The following is a 26,318-nucleotide window of genomic DNA, read 5'->3' on the forward strand; positions in this document are numbered from 1 at the left end:
GTGTACACACACACAACATTGAGAGGGTAGGGTCACTAAAGAAGAAGAGTTTGGATTTATATCCCCCCTTTCTCTCCTGCAGGAGACTCAAAGGGGCTTACAATCTCCGTGCCCTTCCCCCCTCACAACAAACACCCTGTGAGGTAGGTGGGGCTGAGAGAGCTCCGAGAAGCTGTGACTAGCCCAAGGTCACCCAGCTGGCGTGTGTGGGAGTGCACAGGCTAATCTGAATTCCCCAGATAAGCCTCCACAGCTCAGGCGGCAGAGCTGGGAATCAAACCCAGTTCCTCCAGATTAGATACATGAGCTCTTAACCTCCTACGCCACTGCTGCTCCTTAATAGGACTTAAAGGAGGAGGAAATTGCTGTCCCATCTTCCTTCCAGGAGGGAAAAGTGTGTGTACGCACAACTTTGTGCATTTTGTGTACACACACAACATTGAGAGGGTAGGGTCACTAAAGGTCATCTTGCCAGCATTCTCCCATGCCTGGAGCTCACCTTGCTGGGAGGCCTTTGCGTAAGTAGAAGCCATGCCTCAAAAAGTTAAATTGCAAGATCTAAAGTTTGGGAAAAGACCTTTCAGATCCTGACTCACACAGGGACGCGGTCTTGTCAGAGCTCAAGTGGAGATTGTTGTGTTTCAGAGTAGCGCAGAAGTAAGAAGCCATTCCGCGAGAAATGAGCATGCCGTATCTTGGGTCACATAATTAATTAACTGTTTAATTAAGTATTGCCAGAAGTAATTAAGTTGAGTAATTAATTAAGTCAGGAGTGGGCTCCGTGATTGGCGGTTTGCATCCTGTGGACGAACGTATGTAAAGAAAAGGCCAAGCTTTGGTTCCTGCTTCTTAGAAAGGACGTAGGAAAGGACAGATAAATGGTCCAGGGTGAGACCACCTTCGCGGTCACATTTTTATTCCACCCTTTCTCCAAGGCTCTCATTTTATCCTTACGACGATCCTGTGAGGACCACTAGGCTAAGAGAGTGAATGATTGGACCAGAGTCGTCCATTCAGCAAGTACCGGTGGCTAGGGAAATGAATGCCACCCGCTTGACACAATACGAAGTAATTTAGATCAAAACCTAAAATTAAAACTGACTGGAGACATGGAGGCGTTATGTTGTAGACCATAAGTGTCAAACTCGCGGCCCTCCAGATGTTATGGACTACAGTCCCCATCATCCGCTGCCAGCATCATGCTGGCAGGGGATGATGGGAACTGTAGTCCACAACATCTGGAGGGCCGCAAATTTGACACCTGTGTTGTAGACTATGTAGAATAAAGGCAGTTTTTGCATCAGTGGGCTGTTTTTTCTTCTTTAGTAGCTGCTGTTGAACGTGACATTCTCAGTGTATCACAACACACACACACACACACAGAAGTAACTCTCCCCTTTGACACATGGCTCAGGGGGTTTTAAGCGGGGGCATTCATTTATCTTCTTTATACCATTTCCCAAAAGGATGGCCTTATTGAGCAGCTGTACGACCTGACCTTGGAGTATCTCCACACCCAAGCCTACGTGATCGGGTTTCCAGAGCTCGCACTTCCTGCCATTCTTCAGGTATGTGCTAGGTGTTAGGGAGTCTTGTGAACAAACTATTTTCTCTGCATATGCCTTACAGCCTTTCCTGTCTGTGATGGGCTTCCCAAATCCCTTCCCCAATCAGATAGAGAATTCCTAAAAGGGGGGGGGGCAGCATGCTTTCCGAAAAGCACCCACCTGCCATTTCTCAGCGTGATTCAGGCAGGGCTAAATGTCTGAAGTAGACACATCTCAGGGTGCAAGATGTAGCAGAGTCTAACGTGCAAAGGAGCTGAGATGAAGACCCAGCAGGGTGTGGTCAAGTGGTCAGCTAGAGAAGACCTCTCCATCCTTTGGTGTCACCTCTTGTCTGCCCTTGGACTGATACTCTCAGGTCTAATATCCTGCTTCGTCTTGGAAGATGGTCGCAGACGTTCTTCCAAACTAGCAAGATAGCAGCATACTATCTTTCCTCCTCTCCTATCCTAAATGTAGTTCCTAATAAACATTTACCTTTTGCCCTTTTAATCAGCCACTTCTCTGTGCAGTAAGCTCCAGCAAAGACTACCTGTGAGTCTGAATCCAGGAAGTACTTGGGGGTGGCTGCATTCCATAGGGATGTCTTCCTGTTCCCCCCTTCATCTCTTTCGCACAGAAAAAAAGCAAAGGTGGAAATGATTTGTGAGGGCAAAAGACTTGCTCCCCACACCAAAGAGAAGACGAATTTCTGCTCTGGTTTCTCCCAAAAGGAATTCCTTGCGCTGTTCAGTAAATTACTTTTGAACACCAGGCAGGGAAGGGAACGTTCATGGGAACATTTAAAATGCTTTATACCAACTCAGACCGTAACTTATCCCAGCTCAGGACTGTCTGAAATGACTGGTTGTGGGTTTCTAAGGGCCCGGCCTGTGCTTACACCTGCAGCCCCAGGGTTGTTTAACCAGAGCTATGAGGAATCTCAGCTTGGACCCGTCTTCATGCAAAGCAGATCCTCAGCTGCAGGCCCCAAGCAGCAGGTCCCACCATCCCCAGTGAAAAAGAGGAGAGGAGACGTCTGAGGGGGGATATGATTGACGTCTATAAAATTATGCATGGGGTAGAAAATGTTGACAGAAAGACATTTTTCTCTCTTTCTCACAATACTAGAACCAGGGGGCATCCATTGAAAATGCTGGGGGGAAGAATTAGGAGTAATAAAAGGAAACACTTCTTCATGCAACATGTGATTGGTGTTTGGAATGTGCTGCCACAGGAGGGGGTGATGGCCACTAACCTGGATAGCTTTAAAAAGGGCTTGGACAGATTTATGGAGGAGAAGTCGATCTATGGCTACCAATCTTGATCCTCCTTGATCTCAGATTGCAAAGGCCTGAGCAGACCAGGTGCTCAGGAGCAGCAGCAGCAGAAGGCCATTGCTTTCGCATCCTGCACGTGAGCTCCCAAAGGCACCTGGTGGGCCACTGTGAGTAGCAGAATGCTGGACTAGATGGACTCTGGTCTGATCCAGCAGGCTAGTTCTTATGTTAGATGCTGAGTTTGTGGGCCTCATTCTTTCTGTGCCTCTCTTTCTCCATCCTTGAACTCTTGAGAGTTTCAAATGAAAATAACTACTGTTTTCCATTCGGCTCGGCTGCCTGGGTGGCAGTCTCCTCTGACTGGTCCGCCTTTGGGGAATGCCTTTTTTCCTGCCTGAGAGATGTATTCCTGAGCCAGTGTCTCCCTTCCCGGCTTAGCTTCGCCCTTCCTGGAATCCCTCCGGCCCTGGCGGGTTTGGGGTTGGCTCCTGGCTGGATCCGGCTCGGCTCGTTCCTGAGCTGCTCAGCTGTGGATGGTCTCCAGAGCAAACTTCGCAGCCTTCCTTTGCTTGGAAGACAGGAAGCGGCAGGGGCAGATCAAAATAAACGGAGACGGGGCGGGGGCCGTGTGGAATGGAAACTGCTTGGTGCTCTTCCACACTGGCCTGAGCCCAGACTCTCGGCTAGAGGACGGCGGCCTGCCGCTTTCCCCCTCAGAAGGTTCCGTAGACAAGAGTGTTCGCCTGTCTTTTTGGTGGTACGCCAAGTTGGCTGCGTCTTTAAAGCAGCCAGGAATGGCTGTAATAAACATGGGATCCTTTTCTGCCCCACCCCTTTTTGGAGACCGAGGAACAGGGCAGAGAAGATCGAGAATGTGGAAAAGATAAATAGGAGGAACGGGGGCAAGAAGGCCTTTTCTAGCGGGATGGAAATTGGGTGTGGGCAGGATTCACGTCCTCACGCCGCTCTCCCCGTTCTCTTCTGCTTTCTGCCTTTGTGTTATTTGGATTATCCAATTCCCATGTGTCTGGAACGTGTGAGTTCCCAGCTGTTTCTTATCACCGTTTATAGCTCTTTACATGCCAGAGCCGTGTGAAGAGGTTTTAAATCATGGTGTTTGCTGGCATAAATGCCACTGGCGGGAAGAGCAGGCTTGAGGTTAGCGGCTTGCCAGAAACGAGTTCCCCAATCCAAGGACTGTGTCGCTTGAAGCTACTGAGGTCTCACTTGTATGCCTGTTTGCTTTTGAGACATGTGCCTTTCTTACTGTGTATGTGCTTGCACCATGCTCTTGCCAATTCCCAGCATGCTCTTACTGTGTGTGTGCTCGCACCATGCTCTTGGCAATTCCCAGCATGCAAAGGCAATTCCCAGCATGCAAAGGAATGGGAAGACAACGTTGCAGGGGGCAGCAAATGGGCAGCTAGACGGGACAGTAAGATTAGGGACTTTTCCATCCTTTTATGTGTCACCTCTTGTCTGTCCTCTGTCTGATATTCTTAGGGGCAATTTCCTGCTTCTCCTTGGGATGTCTCTCTTTATGTTCTTATGTAGTTGGAGAGCTAGAGACCGACTCTGCCTTTTACTATCTATTATATAGTCCCCTTAATAAACCTTTTGTCTAGTCCTCAATCAGGGAGTGCTGATTCTCGTGCTCTCTGCCAACATTTGGTGCCTTTGAAAAAGAGGTGAGAATCGAAGACCAGCGGATGATCTGCCTCTCTCCCGAACGGCACCCCGGTTCACTGTTAACCGAGGGGACCTACCCTGCACAGATCCCACTGAAAGCGAATGAGGGCCGTGCTGCAGAAAGCGGTTGGCACAAGAGAGCTTTCGGACATATCATGCCCCCATTTTCAGAGATTTGTGCCTCTTGCCCTCAGTGGCACCCAAAGGCTCTGAGGTCAGACTCACACATTTTAAAAAAATGTTAGTTGATGCTCTGGTTGAAACTGTTGGGAAGAACCACACCTGGTGCGTGTGTTTCCCTTGCAAAAGTAGCAGAGCAGCACAGAGGCTGAACACAGGGAAGCTTACCTGGGCACACACTGAGCTTGCTAGAGGAGGAGGGGGGGAGGAGGAGAGTTGGATTTATATCCCCCCTTTCTCTCCTGCAGGAGACTCAAAGGGGCTGACAATCTCCTTGCCCTTCCCCCCTCACAACAAACACCCTGTGAGGTAGGTGGGGCTGAAAGAGCTCCGAAAAGCTGTGATTAGCCCAAGGTCACCCAGCTGGCGTGTGTGGGAGTATACAGGCTAATCTGAATTCCCCAGATAAGCCTCCACAACTCAAGCGACAGAGCTGGGAATCAAACCCGGTTCCTCCAGATCAGAGAGAACTTCAGACACAAAAGAAAGTCAGAGTCGTTTGTGGTTTCTAATCTCATGAAAAGTGTATTTATTAGTGAACTCCATTCTAGATAGAAAGGTGGAGAGATAGGTTCACTATCTAGTCTAATCTAGCTGGATGGAGGCGGATGCGTAGGAGACACATCCTCTCCCTAGGCATGGTGAAAGTAAGATGGAGAGGGTCAGAGAAGAAGGTGGAAGCAAGGGAGGAAGTCCCTAAGAGTATCAGTCTACATCCAAGGGATAGAGTCAGCATGATAGAGTAAAGGTGACAAATTCCTAAGTCCCTATCTAGCCACTAGCTCGCTAGTAAAAAAACCCTCTGTAGGATGAGGCAGGAAACAGCGTAAAGTCCCTTTCTTCCAACAGAAACAAACAACCAACAGCTCTTGGGACATGAAGCAAAGAGGGCAGTTTTGACACTAAGACACAATTTTTGATGGCAGCCCGGTGCTTCTCATACTGTTTCAGCTTCCCTGCCACTCCTAGCAAGGGACCTTTGCGGTCACCTGGCTTGTTCAAATTTAAGCCTTACCTCCTGCCCAAACACAGCCCCTGCAGTCTTTCCACCTTCCTGTCCTGCGAGCAGGGTGAAGATTTGATCCCTGAGCGATGGCAAGCGAGGGCATGGTTTCTGCCAAAGAACCCCCCGCCCCTGTGCCTGCTTCCTGACTCTTTTTGTGTGTGTGGACTTTTCCTCCTCATCTGACTCCTTTCCTCTGCCCGCCGTCCTTCAGCTCAAGGCTTTTCTGAAAGAATGCAAGGTGGCCAACTACTGCAAGACGATGCGTCAGCTTTTGGAGAAGCTGCAGGAGAATTCTGCCTACATCACCAGCAAGCGCCAGAAAGCCAACTTTGGTGTGGCCAATCGGGAGGCTGTGGTGAGTGATCAGGGTGTGGCGGGGAGATGACCACAGATCCTGGTCCTTTTGTGTTTGTTGGAACATATGTAGAGTTGTCTTTGTGGGGTGCCTTGCTTTCAGAGCATCCCCCCAGCCCTATAGAAGAAGAAGAAGAAGGGTTTGGATTTATATCCCCCTTTCTCTCCTGCAGGAGACTCAAAGGGGCTTACAATCTCCTTGCCCTTCCCCCCTCACAACAAACACCCTGTGAGGTAGGTGGGGCTGAGAGAGCTCCGAGAAGCTGTGACTAGCCCAAGGTCACCCAGCTGGTGTGTGTGTGGGAGTGTACAGGCTAATCTGAATTCCCCAGATAAGCCTCCACAGCTCAGGCGGCAGAGCCGAGAATCCAACCCGGTTCCTCCAGATTAAATACACGAGCTCTTAACCTCCTATACCACTGCTGCTCCTATAGACAAACACTTCTCCACCCTTAGTCCTATGAATGTGCCCTTCAGAAGACATGTGGGTGAGAGGGCAAGCTGGTCAAGAGCAGCCCCGTGTTCCTCTCACTCTCAGATTTCCAGTTAGTGCCGGCTACTTAACCGTTCCTCTCTCTGTTGCCTACAGGATCAATGGGAGAAGACAGTCAAAGAAGAAGGGACTCCACTGATGACTTATTATGTACACTGGAAGAAACTGAGGGAGAAGGAGATACAGCTGGAGATCAGCGGCAAAGAGCGGGTAAGAAGAAGAAGAGTTTGGATTTATATTCCCCCTTTCTCTCCCGTAGGAGTCTCAAAGGGGCTTACAATCTCCTTGCCCTTCCCCCCTCACAACAAACACCCTGTGAGGTGGGTGGGGCTGAGAGAGCTCTGAGAAGCTGTGACTAGCCCAAGGTCACCCAGCTGGCGTGTGTGGGAGTGCGCAGGCTAATCTGAATTCCCCAGATGAGCCTCCGCAGCTCAAGCGCAGAGCAGGGAATCAAACCCGGTTCCTCCAGATTAGAATGCACCTGCTCTTAACCACTACGCCACTGTATAAAATTTGGCAGACACAGTACAGGATCTCTGCCTTCTGGAATCAAATTCAGGCATTTTTTTCCAGCTTTCTCTGCCTCTTTGCCACCTGTTAAAGTTATCCCTTTACAATCAAATGGGCTAGATAGAACCACTGCTTTTTCAAAGCTCACGTTCTTAAGAAGGTGAATTCTTCAGCTTTTCTGTGCTTCTGCAGAACCGGAGAATAAATACCTCCAATCGGGCAATGAATTGAGGTGTGGATTTCCTATGTAGGTTTTAAAAGAAATAATCTGTAGGTTTCTTTAAAAGAAGGGAATCTCCCCCTGCCCCCAATATGATACTGAGCATATTCCCCTCCAGTAGCCATAGAAAGGGGAGGGGGAGCTGACCTGCTGTATTAAGCTGTAATTCTGGCACAGATTAGAATTAGGGGGTAGATGGTGTGCGATGTGGACCCCCTGACTCTAACCCTCTCTTCTAATCCGTGGTACTCTGTAGAGCCCTGATCTCTTTAAAGCTAGAACGGTTCTCATGGAGGGACCAGTCAGGGTTAGAGGAAATATTCTTTCTCTGCACCTAATTCATTGCACCTCACTGCAAAGTTTGTTTGAGCTGTGAAGGAGGCAGAATCCTGAACTGAGGAATGATATTAAGGTTAGGGGGAAGGGTGCATGCCCTGAGGATCTCTAAACTACTATCGGGTGGGCGAGGTCAAAGTCCTCCCTCCGGTGTTGTATGACTGACGGCTAGCTGATCACTTGGGTCCCCTAATCCCAGATATCAGCATATTGCCTGTAGCCCTCCTCCCCTAGCCTGAATTTGTTTTTCGTCATCAGGCTTCCTTATGAGGAGAGGCTGCAGCGTTTGGGGCTCTTTAGTTTGGAGAGGAGACGTCTGAGGTGGGGTATGATTGAAGTCTATAAAATTATGCATGGGGTAGAAAATGTTGACAGAGAGAAATTTTTCTCTCTTTCTCACAATACTAGAACCAGGGGGCATTCATTGAAAATGCTGGGGGGAAGAATTAGGACTAATAAAAGGAAACACTTCTTCATGCAACATGTGATTGGTGTTTGGGATATGCTGCCACAGGAGGTGGTGATGGCCTCTCACCTGGATAGCTTTAAAAAGGGCCTGGACAGATTTATGGAGGAGAAGTCGATCTCTGGCTACCAATCTTGATCCTCCTTGATCTGAGATTGCAAATGCCTTAGCAGACCAGGTGCTCGGGAGCAGCAGCAGCAGAAGGCCCTTGCTTTCACATCCTGCCCGTGAGCTCCCAAAGGCACCTGGTGGGCCACTGCGAGTAGCAGAGTGCTGGATTAGATGGACTCTGGTCTGATCCAGCAGGCTAGTTCTTATGTTCTTATGTGTTCATGACTTTTGAGGCTATCATTGTGTTTGTCCTTTGGGGGGTGGGACGGTTAGTGCTGAATTTTGCCAACAATTCTGGGGTGTCATCCAGAGAGCCTGTCTCTTCTGCTCTCTCTTTGACCAAGTCCCCATCTTAACAACTCAAGAGAGCTTTTGAGAAACAGCTGCCCACTATCCAAAATGGCAGCCCATGATGGCTCCGTGGCTATCAGAATGATCCGGTTTGTCTGTTAGTGAAGCAGCAGGCACGGACCGGAGGGAGGGGGCCCCTTCTGTGGGTAACGTCCCTGTTTTTAGACGAGGGCTTGTTATTTTATGGAGGGCTCTGTGTGTGAAAGGATTTAATTATGCCAGGGATTTGGGCAGGCCATTTGGCAAATAGAATGCGCATGGAAAAGATGTAAAGTGATGTGCATTGTGGAAGAAAATCCAACACAGTAATCCCAAACCACTTTTCCTCCTCAACTGCATTCTGAATGGAGGTTAAAGCTTTGGAAGACCCTCCGATTTGCGCATGAAATTGTATAAAGTTCCTACCAGGGGAATGGCCCAGTCTAAGAGTCTGCATCAAAATGTGTTTCTTGCCCTGCTTAGGAGGAATTACTGTTGAATCCTTGGCTGCTGCTGCTGCTTTTTCTAATTTACTAGCCCTCATTGTTACTAAGAAATCTGAAATGTATGTTTTCCTTATATGTCTTCTGGAAAGCCGAGCGTAAAACTTGACAATAATCCTCTTTCATTGTTGTGGGTAGGACTTGCTAGTTATAGAGCAAATATCTAGCTAAAGAATCTGCTGTCTGAGATCTTTTTAACCAGGATATGAACTGGGGCATTCTGTAGTTTTGCTATCTTCTCTCCTCTCTCCCACCCCCCACCGAGCAGGTGGATTCTGATCTGGAGAACCAGGTTTGATTCCCCACTGCTCCACCTGAGTGGCGGAGGCTTATCTGGTGAACCAGATGTGTTTGCGCACTCCTACATTCCTGCTGGGTGACCTTGGGCTAGTTCACAGTTCTTTGGAGCTCTCTCAGCCTCACCTGCCTCACAAGGTGTCTGTTGTGGGGAGAGGAAGGGAAAGGAGATTATAAGCCCCCTTGAGTCTCCTTACAGGAGAGAAAGGTGGGGTATAAATCCAAACTCCTTCTCTTCTCTGAGTGATTATTTTAGTGATCTTTAGTTTCTATGTTTTTTCTGTTTGCTCATAATCAGTAAAAGTTTTGCTGTGTTGAAAGTCTCCCCTCCTTCCCAAGTTTTAAAAATTATTATTAATTACATTTTTTCTTCTGCCTCCTGTTAAGGCTTTGTCCTGTTCATCTGTTCCAAATGATTTCTGTAATCTATGTTTAAAAACGAGATTTGGTTAACTGAAGGCGGCTGAGCTGGCTTTGCAGCTAAGGAGGGGACTTTGATTTGGGTTTTCCTGATCTTGTATATGCTGAGAAATCAGTGCATCAAATGCTACTTTCGTGTGACGGCTGCCACCGGGATTTTGCTTGCTGAAGCTCACCTTTTGATTCATGTCATTCTGTCCTCTCCTTGTTCACTCACAGCTAGAAGACCTCAACCTCCCTGAAATCAAGCGGAAGAAGCCGGGCAGCCAAAAAGAGGATGACAAGAAATCATTCAAGGACCTCTTTGAGATGGACAGTGACTCTGACGAGGAGGCTGGTGGTGGCTTCTCTGTCAAAGGTATGGAGTCTGGCTGAGTGTGCCTAGAGCAGGGGTCTGCAACCTGTGGCTCTCCAGATGTTCATGGACTACAAGGGCTGGTGGGAATTGTAGTCCATGAACATCTGGAGAGCCACAGGTTGCAGACCCCTGGCCTAGAGCAGTGGTGGCGAACCTATGGCACGGGTACCAGAGGTGGCACTCAGAGCCCTCTCTGTGGGCACGCGCAAACAGAGTGCCCTCCCCCCCACACATCTAGGCTGGCCTGGGTCGCTGGGCTCAATTAGTAGCATTAAACCTAAGACCTAGTTTTGGGGAAGCAGTGTAGGTAACCCTGTTAAGTGCTGTTAAACCCCACTGATTTTCATGCGAAGAACTAAAGCGTGATCCTTTACCTGGGAGTAAGCTCGGTTGCTGGCAATGGGGCTTGCTTCTGAGTAAACCCTTCTAGGGTCGTGATTCACCTGTTGGAAGAGTTGCACGGTTGCTTCAAAGCAAAGCCACCGAGTACCATCAAGCTTACTCCTGAGTAACGCACACCTCGGAGCCAACCGGTTGTTTCTAAACTAAAACCTCAGTATTCAGGTTAAATTGCCATGTTGGAACGTTGCGATAAATAAGTGGGTTTTGGGTTGCAATTTGGGCACTCGGTCTCGAAAAGGTTCACTATCACTATCACTGGCCTAGAGTGTGTTAAGGGGAAAGGTGCAATTTGTTCATTCGCCACTAGGGGTCTGCAGCTAATTGCCAGATCTGCTGCGAGTTCTCTGTGCTTCCCAGGAAGAGAAGTTACTTTGCAGGGTGCCGGTAACTGTGCTTGCGTGTTCCAGCTGTTTTCATCTCTCGATTGCAAAATAATTTTGCAGAAGAGTAACGTCTATTTTGTTTGTGGTCCCACTTGGTGCTCTGAGTGAATATATTGGAATTTTTAAGATGGAAACCTATTTTGTGAATTGCTTTTGACAGAGAGGTTCATCTTAAACGTAAAAATTTACAGAGAGAGAAAGGGGGGGTATAACCCCCCCTCCTCCTCCTCCTCTTCCTCTCCTTCTCCTTCTCCTTCTTCTTCTTCTTCTCCTTCTTCTTCTTCTTCTTCTTCTCCTTCTCCTTCTTCTCCTTCTCCTTCTCCTTCTCCTCCTTCTCCTTCTTCTCCTTCTCCTTCTCCTTCTTCTTCTTCTTCTTCTTCTTCTCCTTTTCCTCCTCCTCCTCCTTCTCCTTCTCCTTCTCCTTCTTCTCCTTCTCCTTCTCCTTCCTCCTCTTCTACTTCTTCTTCTCCTTCCTCTACTTCTTCTTCTCCTCCTTCTTCTTCTCCTTCTCCTCCTTCTTCGTCTTCTCCTTCTCCTTCTCCTCCTCCTCCTCCTCCTCCTTCTTCTTCTTCTTCTTCTTCTTCTCCTTCTCCTTCTTCTTCTTCTTCTTCTTCTTCTTCTTCTAGCTTGTCCTCCCTTCTCATTATTAGCTTCTCAGCTATCCTTCTTCTTCTCCTTCCTTCCTTCTTCTTCTCAATATATCTTCTTCTTCTTCTTCTTCCTTCTTCTTCTCCTCTTCTTCTTCTTCCTTCTTTCTTCTTCTTCCTTTTTCCTTTTCTTCTCATGCTCCTTCTTCTTGTCATTCTCCTCCTCCCTCCTCCTCCTCCTCCTCCTTCTTCTTCTTCTTCTTCTTCTTCTTATTCTTCTTCTTCTTCTTCTTCTTCTCCCTCCTCCTTCTTCTTCCTTCTTTTCCTTCTCCTCCTCCTCCTCCTCCTCCTCTTCTTCTTCTTCTTCTTCTTCGCCCAGCTGTTTCCAATTTACGTAACCCCATCTGAACCCCTGTTTAATTCCCCACGAACCCAATCCTGCCGCATCTGCACCAAAACGCATAAAACCAAACACTGTTCTTTCTCCATCCCCGCCGTTATTTGATGATGGGAACCGTAGTCCACATCTGAGGGCTACCAATCTGTTTAAACGCCATAACGATAACCGATTAATAGACTGTTGTTCCTGCCGTTCCCGACTGTTAAAACGGACGCCGTTGATTTCGACCTGGATGGTCCACGATTTTATGTTGTCAGTTCCGTAGTTCTTGACGTGACCTCTTGTGCCACATAAACCTCTTTGTGGAAACATGGTGTTTATCGATCGACCTCGTTCTGTTCCCGTTGTTCCTCGAAATTCCGCTGTCGCCCCATGGTCGTGAACGGTGTTCAAGCACCTTTGCGGTTTATCCGATTTGTTTTGATCGAGCCGTTAATCCGAAATCTCCAGGAACCTGTTAATGGTCATAAATCAGCCGGAAAGCCGTCACGTTGAACCGTTCACCGGTCTCCGCCGCTTCATTTGTCAATAACGTTTCGTTCAAAGATCGTATTTGATTTATCTCCCTCGACTCAAATGTTTTATCTAACGTTTGATCCCCACCTGTTCGAACCGATATTTAAAGAGATCCTCAGTCTCCATCTCATCAAGTCCCTTTGATATAACCAAACTTCTTACAATCTCCCTAACACCTCTGGGCCTGAGACCCGGTGAACTGACCAGTCTGTCACCTAACCGTTGAGGTACGTTTAATCTTTGTTCTGCTTTATAATCAAAACCTAAGTTCCTTGCAATCCGCTTTAACCACTCACGCCACCTTTGTTCTTCACTCACCTAATTGAAATTCTGTTGATTTGTTCGCGAGAACCTGACTTAAAAGTACCGGTTCAGAATCTGCAGAATCTGTGCTTCATTGGTGTTCTGGTTCTGTTTGAAGAAAAGAATCTGGCTCCTTGTGATCGCGGTACGAAATATCTTATTGTTTCATTCCACTTCACCCGGGCTTCAGTAAAGAGCAGCTAACGATCCTGGCTTTAACTTCTCGTAGTATGGAGTTTGATCTACTGTTTTATTTATCTGTTCTGACTTTTTCGTAAAAGATTTGCCGATTTTGTGGAAAAGTGTTTGACCTTATAGCCCCAACCTTGAACAACTCTCTAATTTCGTCAATAAAAATACCTTCTTTGGATTCACTGAATGCTTTGAGTGGTTAAGCGGATTCTAATCTGAGAACCGGTTTGATTCTTAATTCTCCAATCTGAGTGGTGGTGAGGTTTATCTGGTGAACTGATGTGTTTCACCTCTACATTCCTGCTTTTGGTGACCTTTGGCTATTTCACAGTTCTTTTCTCGAACTCTCTCAGTCTTCACATGTTCTTTACAGTAATTGAAAATGTAATTAATTCAAGAACTAGCGCTTATGCATTAAAATCCACCCATCGCCGCTCCACTGCCGTTTGAAGTTCAGGAGCTGCCAACTCCTTCTGCAGAGCAAGCACTTTGAAGCCAGTGCAGCGGGACACTATGAAGCAAAAGCAATTCGGCATCTGTGGGAAGGATCCCTGCCGTCACTACCTGAACGAAAAGTGGCCAGAGCATGGCACGGGGGCCATCTTTGTTGACTTGACACGGCTGTGGAAATCACTTCTCAGAGAAGCTCACCACAGCCTGCCTGTGTGAACTGCTGATTGGGAGTACAAATCAGGGGGAAATCACCGTATTCGCGATCACTTGACACAAGAGCATGGTGTAGTGGTTAAGAGCAGGGTGGATTCTAATCTGGAGAACCGGGTTTGATTCCCATCTCCACTCCGAGGGCGGGATCTATCTTGGGGAATCCAGATGTGTTCCCGCGACCTCTACATTCCTGCTGCTGGGTGACTCCACATCACAGTTTGTTCAGAACTGTCTCAGCCCCCTCTGCCTCACAAGGTGTCTGTTGTGGGAAGAGGAAGGAAAGGAGCTTGAAGCCACCTTAAGAACATAAGAACATAAGAACAAGCCAGCTGGATCAGACCAGAGTCCGTCTAGTCCAGCTCTCTGCTACTCGCAGTGGCCCACCAGGTGCCTTTGGGAGCTCACATGCAGGATGTGAAAGCAATGGCCTTCTGCGGCTGTTGCTCCCGATCACCTGGTCTGCTCAGGCATTTGCAATCTCAGATCAAGGAGGATCAGGATTGGTAGCCATAAATCGACTTCTCCATAAATCTGTCCAAGCCCCTTTTAAACCTGTCCAGGTGAGTGGCCATCACCACCTCCTGTGGCAGCATATTCCAAACACCAATCACACGCTATGCGAAGTTAGCGTTTCTATTAGTCCTGTAATTTCTCCCAGCATTTTTTCAATGAATGCCCCATTCAATGAATGCCACCTTGAGTCTCCTTATAGGAGAGAAAGGTAGGATATAAATCCAAACTCTTCTCTTCCTCGTGGAATTCCTTCTTCTGGGAAGTAACGAAGCCCAAACATTGTGCTTTGAGAGATCTGTTGGTATGTGTTTGGAGTGCACAAGCTAATCTGGTTCACTAGATAAGCCTCCACAGCTCAAGTGGCAGAGCGGGGAATCAAACCCGGTTGTCCAGATTAGAGTGCTCTTAACCACTACACCACACTGAGGCAGAGGAGCTGGGGAGGATTCAGAAGAGGAGGAGATTGAGAAAGGTTGTTGGTAGCCGCGAGCCACGGAAGGGCCACCTTGCATAGTGATTCAAAACCACGAGTTAAGACTGGTTGTCCTCAGGCCCCACCACAGTGGGCAATCTCACCCCTCGTTGATGTGGCTTCGTTCCTATTTACGGCTCGGTTTTGGTTTCTTGCCTATGTTCAGATGAGTGGAAAATAAGCTGTTAATAGCTAGGAAATTACCAATTTCCAGTTAATTAGCGGCAGCTCACAGCCCCTCTCCTTTTTTTTAATTAAATATTGCTGTAGTTAAGCACTCATTAGCGTTTTATAGCTCCTATAATCTCCACGGAATAAGTTCGTCTCGAGAGCAGGCTGGCTCCCGATGGTTCACGGTTGCAAACGTGGAACGCCAAGGTCGGTTGGCCTGTGGTTATGAAAGGGTTATGGCAGAGTGCCCATCGCCCTTCACCTCTTTCTCTTGGCTGTGACGGAAAGCAGACCAGAAATCTTGGGATGCTTTCGTTTTATGGGTTTCTCAGAAATTTCTGGTCTTTTTGAACGCGGCGAGCATTTAGCAGGCTCTTCCTCAAGACCCTCTTAGAAAAATTCTAGGAGTTGCTGTATAGTCAAGGCAGAGGTGGGATCCAGGTTCACCAGTTCCCCGAGAGTGGGTTACTAATCACTTGTGTGTGCCGAGAGGGGGTTACTAATTGGGTCTGCTCGAACCTATTGTTTAGGTCCAAAATCATAAAGTCCTGTTGTTTCCTATGTGGCTGGTTAGCGAAGGTAGAAAACGGGATAATTCTCCCTGTTGGGCTGTTTTAGTAACATGTTTTAGTAATATGGTAAAGTTCCTTGTTTAAGGAAAGCATCCTTCTTTGATTTCTAGAAACAAAATTAAGTATTTGAAAGTATTGGCATTTTGGACAGGCAGTCAATTAGAGGAGAAGCTGTTTCTTGCTGGTAGCGATCTATAGGACTTTGCTATAAATGAGTTTAAATTATGGACAGAAAGATACCAGCTGGAAATTAGGAACTTTTTTTTTTTCAGTAAAGAGTTTTTTTTACAGTAACAGAGAAATTATTAATGCCCTGCCCCCGGAATGCCCGGTCACGCCCCCGTCATGCCCGCCTACCCCATTGGCGCTACGCCACTGTTTGAATCCCACCACCATGGGAACCTGTTACTAAATTTTTTGGATCCCACCACTGGTCGAAGGCTATATGGTTGTATAATCGAAGGCTTTCACAGCCGGAATCAGTCGGATGTTGTGGGTCTTCCGGGTTGTATGGCCGTGTTGCAGTAGCCTTTTTTGCAAAACGTCAGGAGAAAACGGTACTGCAACATGGCAATACAACCCGGAAGACCCACAACATCCTAACCAAATTGTTGTAGATACCAAGCTGCCCTGAGCTAGATGGCCCAGGCTAATCTGATCGTGTTAGATCTAGGAAGCAGAGTCCGCCCTGGGGTGGAAACCACCAAGGAAATCCAGGGTGGCTGCGCAGAGGTGATGGCAAACCACCTCTGAAAACCCTACAGGATCACTATAAGTCGGGTGCGGCTCGACAGCATTTTCCTTCCCCACCAGATAGCAAGCCTTGGGAATCGGATTTGACCTGGTTATGTCAATCAATCACTCCAGGCCTACCTATTGTGTCTGTGCTGCTGCACTTCCCTGTGTTTTTGCAGCTCAGGAGTAGACGCTTGATTCTTTTTCAATGAAAAATGCAATTACCCCAAGAACCAGCGCAAGGTGCACAAAATCCACCCACGTGCCCACTGCTGTTTGAAGTTCAGAGCTGCCAACTCCTGCAGAGTGCGTTAACTTTGAAGCCAGTGCAGCGGACACTATGAAGTGTGCTACCCGTACCTGTGGGAAAGGATCCCTGCTGCCTACCACCTGGAACGAAAAGTGGCCAGAGCATGGCACGGGGGCCATCTTTGTTGACTTGACACGGCTGTGGAAATCACTTCTCAGAGAAGCTCACCACAGCCTGCCTGTGTGAACTGCTGATTGGGAGTACAAATCAGGGGGAAATCACCGGTACTCCGCATCACTTGACACAAGAGTGCCAGCGTGGTGTAGTGGTTAAGAGCAGGTGGATTCTAATCTGGAGAACCGGGTTTGATTCCCCACTCCTCCACCTGAGTGGCGGAGGCTCATCTGGGGAACCAGATGTGTTCCCGCACTCCTACATTCCTGCTGGGTGACCTTGGGCTAGTCACAGTTTGTTCAGAACTCTCTCAGCCCCACCTGCCTCACAAGGTGTCTGTTGTGGGGAGAGGAAGGGTAAGGAGCTTGTAAGCCACCTTGAGTCTCCTTACAGGAGTCTCCAAACTCTTCTTTGTGGGTGACAGGACCTCTTAGCACTCACACAGACTTACACATCTCTTGTTTTCTCGGGCTAGGGAAGCTGTGACATCGCTTCAACTTCCTTGCGTCCTGTTGATCAGCAGTAGCGTAGGAGTTTAAGAGCTCGTGTATCTAATCTGGAGGAACCACTCCCACACACGCCAGCTGGGGGACCTTGGGCTAGTCACAGCTTCTCGGAGCTCTCTCAGCCCCACCTACCTCACAGGGTGTTTGTTGTGAGGGGGGAAGGGCAAGGAGATTGTAAGCCCCTGCAGGAGAGAAAGGGGGGATATAAATCCAAACTCCTCCTCCTCCTCCTCCTCCTCCTCCTCCTCCTCCTCCTCCTCTTCTTCTTCTTCTTCTTCTTCTTCTCATACTGTTGAGTGACTTGCCTGTGGGCCTTTTGGGGAGTCAGTAGCAGAGCCGAGCCGGGGACTTAACCCTCACTCCCTCACCCCCGAGTCTCCCCGTTACCTATCGATCCATCTGTCTACCTAACGCAGCAGCTGAACTGACAAGCGGCCGCGGAGAGCGCGGGTAAAAGGAGCCGTGACTCTGCGAGGAGAGAGAGCGAGGGAGAAGGTCAAGGGGTTTGATCGCCTCGGGCCGGAGCTGCGCAGAATTTCCGAGAATGAGGCGATATGGCAAGATGGCCTCCCTCGCCTGCCAGATTTGATCAATGGCCTGTCTGTGGTCGCGGTGGGGAGAGGCGGCAACGGACGCATTCCTCTCATTTACCGGCTGACGGAGCTCCAGGAGGGGAAGGCTGCTGCTGCGGGCGGTTATTAATGGCTCGGGGAGAGGTGGTGGATTGCCTTGTCATGAGGCAATTAAAGCCGGGAAGAGGCGCCATTGGCTGCGCGTGCTCTCCTCGGTCGGCCTGTAATGAGCTTATCTGTCCAAGATTAGGTGACGGAAGCTGCTCTAATGAACTTTAGCGGTTTCTTCTATTTATCCCACAGATAATCATATTACACCAATTTACCACGGGTGGGAGGGGAGACGGACGGACGGCATGCCAGGAGACGCTTTCTCAGTTTGAAAATTACGGAATGAATTTCCCAGGCGCGGACTCGCGATTTGTTATTAGCGGGCACAGCCCATAATGAGCAGCTTCTCGGGAGGGGGATTGGGATGTGTTTCGTTTTCTTGGGTAATTAGCGAGTCACCCCAAATGTCAGATAAGGATGGGGGTGAAGGTGGAGGAGGAGGAAAGGAGAATGGATTTATGTAATCGCCGTAGATGATTATCTCAGATTTCTTCCCTCTGGAATGTTTGCTTCTCCGTTCCTCATAACTGGAGTCCCTATCTCTTGTTCTCTACACGGCGAATTAAAATGGAAAGGTATAATTCAATAGAGGTGTGCGTGTGTGTGTTCTGCTTACAAATGCAGTCACACTCTTGAATGTATAATGTTAGTTTTAGATTTTTGTTGTTTTCTGCTTCGTCCCAGGGTCTGCAGGGAAGTCATTCACTTTGGGTGCTGTGAGTCTTCTCAAGCATGGTCGTGTTCTAGCAGCATTTTCTTGATGCTGGGCCTGCATCTGTGGCTGGCATCTTCAGAGGATCTTCAGAGGATGCCAGCCACAGATGCAGGCGAAACGTCAGGAGAGAATGCTGCTAGAACACGGCCATACAGCCTGGAAACTACACAGCACGCCAGTGATTCCGGCCGTGAAAGCCTTCGACAATACATTCACTCCTTGCTTTTATATCCTGTCCTTCCTCCCGAGAAGCCCCGGCTAACTTCCATGGATGAGGGGATCCCATTTTTTCCCCCTCACAAAAATCCTGTGAGATAGATTAGACTCCGTGTGACTAGACCACACCTCGTGGACCAGACAAGGACATGGACGAACCAAAATCTCCCCTAGTTCAAAGCCGACATTTGAAATACTTTACCACATTGGTGCCCTCTCTGAAGTATCTCTTTAATGTTTTGCTCGCCACGCCTTTCAGAGGCTTACTAAGCCACAGATGATTGGGCATTCAAATGTGAGCCTCTTCATCTAGTACTCAAATAGCTGCACCCCGTACTGAAGGAATGGAATTGGGGCTTGCGGCTTGATTGTTTTCATTAAAGAATGTCCCTGCAAAGGAGCGTGGAGTTTCCCTTTTCGGTTAGGTACAACTAGAAATTGCTACCGCTGCTTGCTCTAAGCAAAATGTTTTCTCAAAGGCAGGGGTGTTTTACAGATGCAGGGAACTGACTGTCAAATCACAAGTGGTGAGAATCTAAGAGCTGTTCAGGATCAGACTAAAGTTCTGCAAAGGCTTACCGCTGTGTGCCTTTGGGAAGCAAGAGACTTCAACTTGTGGCTGCTTAGTCCAAAAGCGAGCAGTGCGCTGTATGAGGAAGCTGGACACAGAGGTCTGGCTCCTGTCTCAACAGAATCCTCTCCAGCTGGGCGAAAGCGAGCTTCTCCATGTGGCAGTGAAGCTATTACAGTAGGCCTGGGTCTTTTGCAAGAATTGGATTGACGCACCACAAAACTGCTGTTCCCTGAAGGGTGGGCATCCTATTCCTTGTTGGCTAGTACAGCTCACATGGCATGAAGCAACTTTTTTGCCTGCTGGGGCTGCAAACATTTCGGGGGGGGGGGGCATTGCCAGTGGGGGGAGGCAGGAGGAATCTCTCACGCTTGCCTCTGCCTATCCACTGCATTTCCAGGAGCAGTTTTGGCCTTCAAGGACCTTTTCAACCACCATTTCCTGCCCCAATTATGTTTTTTTTTTTTAAATGGCTAATATATCCAGCTCCAGACAGCAGGGGTTGCATTGGGGGTAAGACTGGAAAATGCTCTTGGGTCTGAGTTCGAGGGGGGCACTGTCTTTTTTTGAGAGTTTCCAGTGGAAGGTTTGTGTGTTTTTGTTTGTGTATGAGAAAGAGATGCTACAGTGGGGGATAGTATTAGTTTACCCTAAGCAGCACAGGATGTGTCATTGTCTCTGAATGGTGTGAAATTATTGATTCTGCAAGGTGACTGACTCCTGGTGAGACGCCAGAGGACTTTCAAGGCAAGAGGCCAACAGAGGTGGTTTGCCATTGCCTGCCTCGGCATAGCAGCCCTGGATTTCCCGGGTAGTTTGCTATCCAGTTACTAACCGGGGCGGTCCCTGTTTAGCTTTGGAGCTCTGACATGGGCAGGCTGGCCTGGGCCAGCCAGGTCAGGACAGGCGAAATACCTGCATGTTTTCAAAATTCCGTCTGTGTTCATTTGCACAACCAGCCCTCTCTCTCGTGGCCTTTGTTATCGAACAGGGTGAAGGTGGTGTGGTCGGAGTGATTGAAGGCTTTGCGTTATTCCTTCTTGAGGAATTGGTGAACTTCCTGTTTTTAGAGGGCATCCTAAGCAAGCCCCGTCACCCCAAGGCCAGGTCACTGCCCCAAAGAACTTACACTCTCAAATTTTGACACAGGGGAGAGATGGTGAAGTGAGTTGCCAGGGTAACAGGAGATGGATGTGAAGAACTTGAATTTTACCTATGTCAGCTTTGCAGTGGAAGAAGAAGAAAAAGAAGAAGAGGAGGAGGAGGAGGAGGAGTTTGGATTTATATCCCACCTTTCTCTCCTGCAGGAGACTCAAAGGGGCTTACAATCTCCTTGCCCTTCCCCCCTCACAACAAACACCCTGTGAGGTGGGTGGGGCTGAGAGAGCTCCGAGAAGCTGTGACTAGCCCAAGGTCACCCAGCTGGCGTGTGTGGGAGTGTACAGGCTAATCTGAATTCCCCGGATAAGCCTCCACAGCTCAAGCGGCAGAGTGGGGAATCAAACCCGGTTCCTCCAGATTAGATACACGAGCTCTTAACCTCCTACGCCACTGCGTAGGGGGGGAGGGAAGAAAATTTGGGGGTTAGGTCCAAAGATCACTGGAAAAAGAAGGGGGTTCAGGAGAGAGGGGAGGGGGTGGCACCACAAACACAATCTGGACATAAGGGGAAGCCGGGGAAGGCGGCCAGCTTTTAAAGTATGTGGCAACGACGCCAAAAAGAAAAGTCAGGAATATTAATAGCGCAAACCCATCTGGCAACTCGCGTTGGGTGGAATTTTAGAAATGTGTTTTAAAAGGAGGTTTTTTTAAAAAACCGAAAATTTAAATAGATGCCCTTGGACCATTTCCCTGTCTGCACACATTTGTACGCGTGCAGCCGTGCCGTGCACAATCTCTGGCGGTAAAACTACAGAAATTAATCAAGGTGTTGGCTGTGCATTTGCCGGCCCCCAGCTGGGCTCTGCTGGGGCAGCCCGTTCGTGTGAGTTTCTATCTGGAGGCAGCGGCTGCCGCTGATAATCCTTTTCCCGCCAGCAGCGCATGATGAATGGGGGAAGAGTCTGGCATTTTGTTGCAGTGCTCTCCTGCTCTCGCAGAGATAGGCTGTTTGGGGGCCTTGTCAACATTATCTGCTGCGGGAGGCAGCGCTGTCATCCATCTTGCATCCGGCCTGCCTGGAGTAGGGGGGGAGGGAAAGGTGGGGGGGGGGGGAGAAGGAGGCCCCAACATTGCAATCAGAATGAATTTGGGGGAGGGAATTCTTCAGTCTTAGCCCAGGCTAGCCTGATCTTGTGAGATCTCAGAAGCTAAGCAGGGTCGATCCCGGCAAATACTTGGGTGGAAATGCCTCCAAGGAGTACCAGGCAATGGAAGCAGGCAATGGAAAGCCACCATCTCATCCTTTCAAGAAGGATATTGGCAATCAGGAACAGGTCCAGAGGAGGGCGACCAACATGGTAAAAGGTGTGGAATCCATGCCCTACAACAGTGATGGCAAACCTTTTCGAGACAGAGTGCCCAAATTGCAACCCAAAACCCACTTATTTATTGCAAAGTGCCAACCAGGCAATTTAACCTGAATGCTGAGGTTTTCGTTTAGAAAAAAAACCAGTTGGCTCCCTCTTCCTCTGCCCCACTCGCTTGAGCAGGGATCACCCTGCTCTAGCCTCCAGCAAGTCCCGTGCGCACCGCCCTGTGCCTCTCTAGCATCTCTGCCTCCTCTGTGCTCCCCCCCCCCGGGCCACAGCCACCCAGAGCACAGGCACCAGGCCCACCAGCCGAGTCCTCCCTGCTCACCGCAGTGCACGCACGTCATGCTCAGTGGCCCAGGCCAGCCTAGATGTGTGCGGGTGGGTAATTTTCCACCCCCCACATAACGAACTGTGTGCCTGCAGAGAGGGCTCAGAGTACCACCTCTGGCACCCGTGCCATAGGTTCGCCGTCACTGCCCTACCAGGAGAGACTTAGGGAGCTGGGGATGTTTAGTCTGGAGAAGAGAAGGTTAAAGGGTGACATGATAGCCGTGTTTAAGCATTTGAAGGGATGTCATGTTGAAGAGGGAGCAAGCTGGTTTCCTGCTGCTCCAGAGGCTAGGGCAGGGGTCTGCAACCTGTGGCTCTCCAGATGTTTGTGGACTACAACTCCCATCAGCCCTGCCACTTGGCCATGCTGGCAGGGGCTGATGGGAATTGTAGTCCGTGAACATCTGGAGAGCCACAGGTTGCAGACCCCTGGACTAGAACAAGGAGTAATGGATTCAAGGTGCAGGAAAAGAGATTCCACCTAAACATCAGGAAGAACTTCCTGATGGTACAGGCTGTTCGACAGTGAAATACGCTGCCTCGGAGGGTGGTGGAGTCTCCTTCTTTGGAGACTGTTAAACAGAGGCTGGATGGCCATCTGTCGGGAGTGCCTTGCTTGTGTGTTCCTGCATGGCTGGGGGTTGGACTGGATGGCCCCTCTGGTCTCTTCCCACTCTAGAATTCTATGATTCTTCCTCTGCCCGTCTCTGCCCTTGAAAACCCTCCCCTCAGCTGTGACTTGACGGCAAAACCCAAAATTTCCAGTGAATGCAACCAAGTGATTTGTCAGCTAGCAGTCACGTTTCTGTTTTCTTCAAATCTTGCTGTTTGTGTGTGTGGTTCCTCTTAGCATTTCCACTTGTGAATGCAGGCGCCTAAAAAACCCCACCAAGAGCTATTTGCATGTAAAGTCGCAGCTGCCCTGTGGCGACCTTGTAGGGTTTTTAAGACAAGAGGGGTTCAGGGGTGGTTTGCCATTGCTCGCCTCGGCATAGTGATCCTGGATTTCCTTGGTGGTCCGTGTACTAAGCAGGGCCAATGTCAATGGTTTTATGTTGACTTGGCTTCCTTTATTGGTATGACTGGGGCTTTTTTAACTGTTCTTGTCACCTGTCTTCTTTTGTGGTTGTGAACCAACTGTGGAGGCAGAGTACTAATCTGCTAAATCAGCCCCTGGTGGCAGGGGCTGATGGGAATTGTAGTCCATGAACATCTGGAGAGCCACAGGTTGCAGACCCCTGTGCTAAATAAATGGATGAATATTATAAAATGTCCAGGTTTTCAACCTTGAAGTGAATTCAGTATCCTGAACTATACCCTGGCCCTACCGTGTTTCCCCGAATATAAGACAGTGTCTTATATTAATTTTTGCTCCCAAAGATGCGCTATGTCTTATTTTCAGGGGATGTCTTATATTTCTGTATTCTGTTCGTCAGGCATGCTTCCAAACAAAAATTTTGCTACGTCTTACATTTGGGGGATGCCTTATATTTCGCACTTCAGCAAAACCTCTACTACGTCTTATTTTCCGGGGATGTCTTATATTCAGGGAAACAGGGTATTTGACACAGCCCCGAGGCCCTCGTCCTCATGAGTGATTTTTCTGCTATTGTTGCTTTTCTATTATTGCAGAGAAATCAAAGCCCAAGAAATTGGAGGACACCCTAGGCGGCAGCAGTGAGGAAGAGGATGAGGAGGAAGGGCAGTACGAAGTGGAGGATGACAGTGAAGAAGAGGAGGAAGACACGAGTGATTCAGATGGTAAGCAAGAGGAATTTTGGCCCATCTCGGAACGGCTCGCAGGGTGTTTGTACCTGGTATGGGATCAGAAGAGGGAGCGCTTGCTTTCATGTGCTGAGCCACCAGGAGACACCGTGGTGCGTTCCATTTGCGTTTCCCCGCTGCCAGAACGAGAAGATCGTTCATCTGCCCAGGTGTGTTGCAGTCACAGGTGTTGTCAGCTCAGGATCATGGCCCACACACCTCTCCACCGAAAGGCTATTACTGTAGCTGTCAAAACAGCTTTCTAGCGAGTGAACCAATCCACAACGAGGGCTTTATTTTTTCTGGGGATGAGTGCAGTCTAGCTTGGGGACTTTTATACAGCGGTTTTACAGCTGTATTCTGCCACACACACCCCAATCCTTCAAGCTTGTGACTTCCGGTTTTTCCCAGTAGTGCGTAACCTGCCACCTTACCATGACATCAACAGCCTTTGTAAGGCTGTGGGGCAGCCCTTGGAGACAGCAAATGCTGGAACTCTTCTTCCTCTGAGAGGAGGAAGGCGCAGAGATGGTGCCCCCGTCCACTTAGCCTGAGCGGATAACCGGGGTCTGTGGCCAGCTGTCCCTTCTCCGCGGCGCTGGCTGCCAGCTTTCAGGCTGGGTCAGCAAAGGGCCCAGCTGGTGCCGGAAGCGGCCCCAAGGGGTGCTGTTGGTGACGGCAGCCACTTCGTCTTGGCTGGTTACCCAAGCAAAAAAACTCCGCTCAGAGAAGCTTGCTGGCTCATCAGGCACGCTGCCCGTTCCGGCTGTCCTTTCCCATTATCAAGCAGCGCACTCGTCTCTCCCTCTCTGTGAGAGCGGGGGGGGGGGGGCGGTGAAGGCCATAAACCTTGTTCAGAATCACGGAGGGGGGGAGCACCTGTCACCCTCCCCACCTCGCCTTTCTCGACACGATTTCTTCCCTAGCTTTGAGGTGAAAATGAGAGCGGGAAAGAGCAAGCGCCTCGGCCAACCTGCTGACGGATCTGCTGTGGCAGATGGCAGAGGGTTGGCACACGAGCCGCGGTGCCGCTGCCCAGAATAGATGAGCGGCGGAGACGGGATCTGACAACGGCTGCGAAGGCTTGGCGGCGTTTCCTCGCCTGCCCTTGGAGCAATTTGTCTCCGGGGCCGCCGAGGCTGGCAGGGCGAGGGACGGGGACAGAGTTTCCCAGCTGCCTCTGTTTCAACGCCACAGCCCCTGCTCAGCCAGCCTCGTTCCATTTATTTAATTAATTCTTGTTTACCAGCCGGCCCCTTTAGGGCAGCAAACGCTTGTTGCTTCAGTGGGCACCTCAGAGCAGGGCAGGATGAATGCGTCCTCAACAGGGCATTGCGGTAAACAAGAGCAGCGGTAAGCATCGCATCTTGGTGGAGAACGTCACCCTCTGCAGCACTAGCCTTGTCCGCATGACCGATCCGGCCACCCACAGGTTGGACATAAGAGGGGATGCAGAAGGACCACAGTGAATTTAAGGCTGCCGTGAGCTGGCTGTTTGTACCGCAGGGCCCAAGAGAGAGAGAGTTCTGCAGCAGGCTGTTTGGACCTTCTGATGTATTGACATTCCTCAAACAGCCCAACTTAAACGTATTTAACAATGGGAACTTTGTGTTATCGAAGGCTTTCACGGCCGGAATCACTGGGGTGCTGTGTAGTTTCCAGGCTGTATGGCCGTGTTCTAGCAGCATTCTCTCCTGACGTTTCGCCTGCATCTGTGGCTGGCATCCTCTGAAGATCCTCTGAAGATGCCAGCCACAGATGCAGGTGAAACATCAGGAGAGAATGCTGCTAGAACACGGCCATACAGCCCGGAAACCACACAGCACCCAAATAGGAACTTTGATGCACAGAAGCTCATCTCTCAAGCTGCTGCTACCTTCCTAAACCAGCTAAACTGGGAATATTTTAAAGCCTTCGTTGGCATTCTTGATGCAAAAGTCAACCACATGCTTGTGCTCTCCCAACTTCAGTAGATTTTCTGAAGCCAGGCTGTGCATCGTGATCCTTATATTCATATATGGTAACGTCCAGGGTCCCATTCCTAGTTCCAGCCAGGGCTGGAGAATGAAGAAGAGGAGTTTGGATTTATACTCCGCCTTTCTCTCCTGTAAGGAGACTCAAAGGGGCTTACAAGCTCCTTTTGCCTTCCTCTTGTGAGGTAGGTGGGGCTGAGAGAGTTCGGAGAGAACTGTGACCAGCCCAAGGTCCCCCAGCAGAAATGTAGGAGTGCGGAAACACATCTGGTTCACCAGATAAGCCTCTGCCGCTCAGGTGGAGGAGTGAGGAACCAAACCTGGTTCTCCAGATTAGAATCCACCCGCTCTTAACCACTATACTATACTGGCTCTCACCTGCTTAGATATGCTTCCTTTTCAGAAACTGTCTGGTTGTGGCTGCAGAGCAAAAATGACAAGTTAGAAAGAGCTCTGTGTGCGTGTGTGAAATAACTTGGATCCCCCCCCCCCCCCCGGTCTCCCACCCCAATAACATTTCAAATAGCTCTGTGTGCCCCTGAACTGTGGTGTGGGAACACAGGTGTTTGTCTGCTCTCCCGTTATCTGGGATGTCTGCTCTCCCCTGCTATCTGGCAGAGGCAGCATGCCGATAAATTAATTAGCGCTTGTGA

General features: G+C 49.3%; 1 protein-coding gene across 1 annotated transcript in view; it reads left to right on the plus strand.

The window, feature by feature from the left end:
• NOC2L (NOC2 like nucleolar associated transcriptional repressor) overlaps window positions 1–26,318 on the plus strand; it is a 71,775-nt gene that overhangs the window by 43,714 nt on the left and 1,743 nt on the right. Inside the window, exons 14-18 of the mRNA XM_048519136.1 lie at window positions 1,467–1,568; window positions 5,911–6,054; window positions 6,643–6,756; window positions 9,959–10,097; window positions 23,561–23,689. Of these exons, the coding sequence (XP_048375093.1) occupies window positions 1,467–1,568; window positions 5,911–6,054; window positions 6,643–6,756; window positions 9,959–10,097; window positions 23,561–23,689 (628 nt within the window). The remainder of the gene's footprint in view (window positions 1–1,466; window positions 1,569–5,910; window positions 6,055–6,642; window positions 6,757–9,958; window positions 10,098–23,560; window positions 23,690–26,318) is intronic.

Source organism: Sphaerodactylus townsendi, linkage group LG16 (assembly GCF_021028975.2).
Source record: "Sphaerodactylus townsendi isolate TG3544 linkage group LG16, MPM_Stown_v2.3, whole genome shotgun sequence".
Lineage (NCBI taxonomy): Eukaryota > Metazoa > Chordata > Lepidosauria > Squamata > Sphaerodactylidae > Sphaerodactylus > Sphaerodactylus townsendi.